Raw genomic sequence first — 4555 nt, 5'->3', positions numbered from 1 at the left:
GAGTGGGGGGAAGAAACTAAGGGATCACTTAAAGATCGATTTAATTGTTCCCAATACATCGACCAATCAGTCCGTCGCCCAGCTCTTCCAACCTCAAATGACCTCTGGGCGCAGACTCGCGCCAATCAGCGTGCGCGTGGCGATGTTGAGCGCGATGCGCATTCGTGCGGGTCATTAGCGTTGTCATAAAACAAGTGTGGCGGCGGTGACAAGTCGCACGCCGTCGTTGAAGCAATGCCAGGCGTAACAAAGTACAATTTAGTGGACGATGTACACGATTTGAGGATCCCCATGCACAACGAGGACGTGTTTCAACATGGGGTGTGCTTCGAGGCGAAGGTAAACCTATCGGTCTTCCTGCTGCAACAGATCATTAGAAGTGACACATAGTGGTGTCATGCAGTTATTATTATGATCATCACTACGCGATTTGAGACTGGACCTTATGATGCTAGCTGGGAGTATTTTATGTTCATAGAATTAAGATTTCTCTTTTTTTTTATTTCCTCATGGAATGTGCAGTACATTGGCAGTTTGGAGGTGGGTCGACCAGGCAGCCGAATGGAGATAGTTGCTGCAATGAGGAGAATACGGGTAAGTGACATAAGTGACCCTTCTGAACTAGTAACTAGGTAACCAACTATTAATACCCGACCCGTACAACTGTTTGTGTTTGTGACATTATTGTGCATCGTTTTTTTTGTTACATTCTTTTTAAACAGAAAATGTTTACGTGAGCTTGGCCACATCTCTCTCTCTCTCTCTCTCTCTCTCTCTCTCTCTCTCTTTCTCTCTCTCTCTCTCTCTCTCGCTCTCTCTGTCTGTCTGTCTGTCTGTCTGTCTGTCTGTCTGTCTCTCTCCATCCCTCCATCCCCAGACACTCCAACCTCTCTCTCCAACCCCTGCCCCCTCCCCCTCTCATCCCCATCTCCCCCATCTCTCTCTGATTCACTTAATTTGCTATGCATATGTTTAAAGAACCCTTAGTCACTCCTACCTTCTGCATTAATTATTATCCATGGGAACTATACATGCATCTGTACATTTATCCTGCTGATTTCTAAGACATGATATTAAGGCTCTGTATTTATACTGTATAATGATTATGTTAAGGCTCTATATACTGTATAATGATTATGTTAAGGCTCTATATACTGTATAATGCCTAAATCATGAGATACAAGAGGATTACAGTCTGAGATTATTCTCAGAATCTCAACCGAACGTTCGTTTTTTTCCTTCCTCGTCAATCACAGTTCTCCTAATTCCAGATTATACTCTGGAACCGTCAGCTTCTTTTTGCACTCATGGTCTAATCCACCGCACGCTGGTCACTAGTGCGCCGTAGCGTCTAATCCACCGCACGCTGGTCACTAGTGCGCCGTAGCGTCTAATCCACCGCACGCTGGTCACTAGTGCGCCGTAGCGTCTAATCCACCGCACGCTGGTCACTAGTGCGCCGTAGCGTCTAATCCACCGCACGCTGGTCACTAGTGCGCCGTAGCGTCTAATCCACCGCACGCTGGTCACTAGTGCGCCGACGCGCCTGGAGGTCGTGACCTCGGCGTCAGGTCTCAGAGGGGATTTAGCCGTAGCGGTGGTGGTGTCAGCTGATCCGACAGGAACATCTCCTCTGTTGTCACCGGGAGGTCAGGCTGCCCCCCCCAGTGTCAGTGGGTGACCCCCAGCACCCCCAGGGCGGTACCACCACCCACCCACAGCCTGGAAGGTCGTCTGTGTGAGGTTATGATGCTAGTGTAGTTAAGTCTGGTGTAGACTAGTCTACACCAGACTTGTGATGTCTTGTGTAAACTAGTCTAGTTTTGGGTGGTGGTCTATATCACTACAGTAAACTATATCACGTACCCACACTGACACACACACACACACACACACACACACACACACAAACACACATTAATTGCGCACACACACACAGACACGCGGGTATGCACATACACACACAAACAAAGTACATAGTGCAGAGAGTATGAATGGAATGTAAGCTTTAAATATTAGGTAATCAATATTGTAGACTTTTTAATTGTTTGTCTTCTAATGCGCCAAAAGCAGGTATAACGTGTGCTGCTGTGGGTCCCAGGTGTGTTTCTGGTGGCTATACTGCTGAGGGAACCATGGCTTGTTTAAATATAGTTAATAAGCAGACATGAAGTGCTCTGCGGCTTTAAATGAAAACATCATATAAAGATGGAACAGTAAATCATTGGTGAGGACCAACACGAGATCAGCGGCTCCATCACCGTTGATCTCCTCTCCATCAGCGTCTCCCCTGCGTGTCCAATGTTCTCACATGGCAGAGGCTGAAGCCGTGGCCTTTTGGATGTCGGCTCTCTGATCTTGGCTCGTTGGCCTGACGCAGGGCTTCAGGAAGGAGGAATCACTGTCCCTGTCATGCGTTGGTCCCCGGCTGTGTAGCGCCTGTCTGAAAGACTGGAAACCTTAAGGAAAGCAAGTGTAGGATCATGTAGCATTGTTCTCAGCACACACAGTTGGGTTGAGAGAAAGCACTATTTTCTTTTCTTATTATCTGAATGAATTGACATGGAGATAACAGTCCGTATCCACATCCTGCTGGTGACAAGAGCTTCTCCCTCACTGCAATACGGACACTGAACTCACAACGCCTTCGTCCATAATATCTCCATACAATATGCACTATATGTAGTAGTATGTTTGTGTTGTGTCATGTATACTTATACATATATTGTCCTCTACTCTTCTGTTCTGATCTGCTTTTTCTTTGTTTTGTGCTAATGTACCACAAGCAAAATAAGACAGCCTTGAATGTACATCAACTTTTTAATTTAATTTAATTTAATTTAATTTATTTTCTATTGAATTGAACTGAAGTGAACTGAACTGAAGTGAATAAGATTCTTCCCCTTCTCTCTCTGCAGTACGAGTTCAAACTGAAGAACGTAAAGAAGAAGAAGGTCAACATCGTCGTGTCGACGGACTTCGTCCGGGTGATTTTGCGTAAGAAGAGGAAGGTCAGTCTTGTACAGCGGATTTGATCTTCTTTCGTTTTTCGGTATTGGGTTCCTGAAGTTCTTCATGTTTGTGCCCTGGTGCTTGCAGAGGAAGGAGTGGTCCTGGGACGACAACGCCATCCTGGTGACCCAGGACCCCATCTACAGGTGATTAATGAACGTTATCATTAGACGCCATGAAGGAAATGCCCCTGTAGAGTAGGAACAGGGCAAGGCCCCGACCCCACATGATGAGCAAACGTTGCTCATCTATCAGTCATACATCTAGGTGGACGCGCCCACACTAATGGCTGATCACACTCGCACCTGGCGGAATGATATGGGACCTTTAAATAACCGATAAAAACAGCAACATAGTCCTCGCCGGCTGCGAGCCGCTGCATACGGTAACCACGTGACTCTGACGCCCTGTCTCCAGGATCTTCTACGTGTCTCACGACGCCCAGGACCTGAAGATCTTCAGCTACATCGCCCGCGATGGCCAGAGCAACGTGTTCCGCTGCAACGTCTTCAAGTCCAAACGAAAGGTAGGGCAGCGTCACGGCGCCGGGAGAGTTCTTTAACAGTACCCTAACCCGTAGGGTTAGGGTACTGTTATTGAACTCTCTGCGCTCAACACGCAGGCCGTACCCCGGGGGAGACACGGGTTCCATTCTGACCCTGTGCTACTATGTTTGGTTCTCTGTTGTGGTACGACCCACTGTCCTGTCCATAAGGAACACAAAGATATATATAATCCTTTGATTAGGATATTAGTTTGAGTAACACCACAACACAAACACACACTCATACAAACCAACGGACAAAATACCCGGTTTTTCCCCGCTAAGTCCTGAGATGTATGCAGGAACTCAGGGACCACAATGGGAATAAGCCTTTGGGCTTTATTGTGTTATCCCTGACTATTTATGTATTTTAATGTATGAAAAAGAGTGCTGTTTCATATTTTAGATAAAAAATTGTCAAATTAAATCAATCAATCAATCGATCAATCAATCACACTGACCGATGTGATGTGAATGATTAGTTACCTTTTCTCTCAATGCTAGATCAAGGAGATAGCTCCCTCCATATGCATTACGGACCTTGACTGTGGAAATGAATGATTTGCATGCTCCCGTCCACATCTCTCCTCCACAGAGAGAGAGAGAGGCTCCTCTTCCTCCACTTCCTCCTCTCTCCTCTCTGAACAATGCCATCTCCTCACCATGGAGACCGCTCCATCAGGGACGCTGCAGAAAGCGGAATACACAATTCAAGAAGCGGCGAGAGAAGAAAAATAATATCAACAAAAAAAGCAGGGCTTGTTATTGGAACGCCTCCCTTAATGACGTACTGACATGACTTCCAGGGTGGCTGACTCCCACCTGCACCCTCGGGACATGGGGAGATGAATCACTCTCTGGGCCCTGGGGGGGGTCTTATCGGGGGGTTGCAGGAGAGAGGAGAAAGGGGGGGGGTGTCTTGAGGAGGGGGAGCAGTAGTTGAATCGGGAGGTCTCAGCCTTCTCCCCCTGGCTGTGGGGGGTCTCAGATCCTCCCCCC

General features: G+C 47.2%; 1 protein-coding gene across 1 annotated transcript in view; it reads left to right on the top strand.

The window, feature by feature from the left end:
* Positions 1–234: 234 nt before the first annotated feature.
* The window catches only part of LOC307091682 (carboxyl-terminal PDZ ligand of neuronal nitric oxide synthase protein-like), a gene marked incomplete at both ends in the record, with an annotated part of 13302 nt that continues 8981 nt past the window's right edge, over positions 235–4555 (top strand). Inside the window, 5 exons of the mRNA XM_079759333.1 lie at positions 235–339; positions 523–594; positions 2919–3011; positions 3100–3158; positions 3430–3538. Of these exons, the coding sequence (XP_079615459.1) occupies positions 235–339; positions 523–594; positions 2919–3011; positions 3100–3158; positions 3430–3538 (438 nt within the window). The remainder of the gene's footprint in view (positions 340–522; positions 595–2918; positions 3012–3099; positions 3159–3429; positions 3539–4555) is intronic.

The sequence above is a fragment of the Pollachius pollachius genome (assembly GCF_949987615.1).
Source record: "Pollachius pollachius genome assembly, contig: scaffold_60, whole genome shotgun sequence".
Classification (NCBI taxonomy): Eukaryota; Metazoa; Chordata; class Actinopteri; order Gadiformes; family Gadidae; genus Pollachius; species Pollachius pollachius.
Note: the sequence above shows the minus strand (reverse complement) of the source record. Positions and strands in the feature narration are given on the sequence as shown.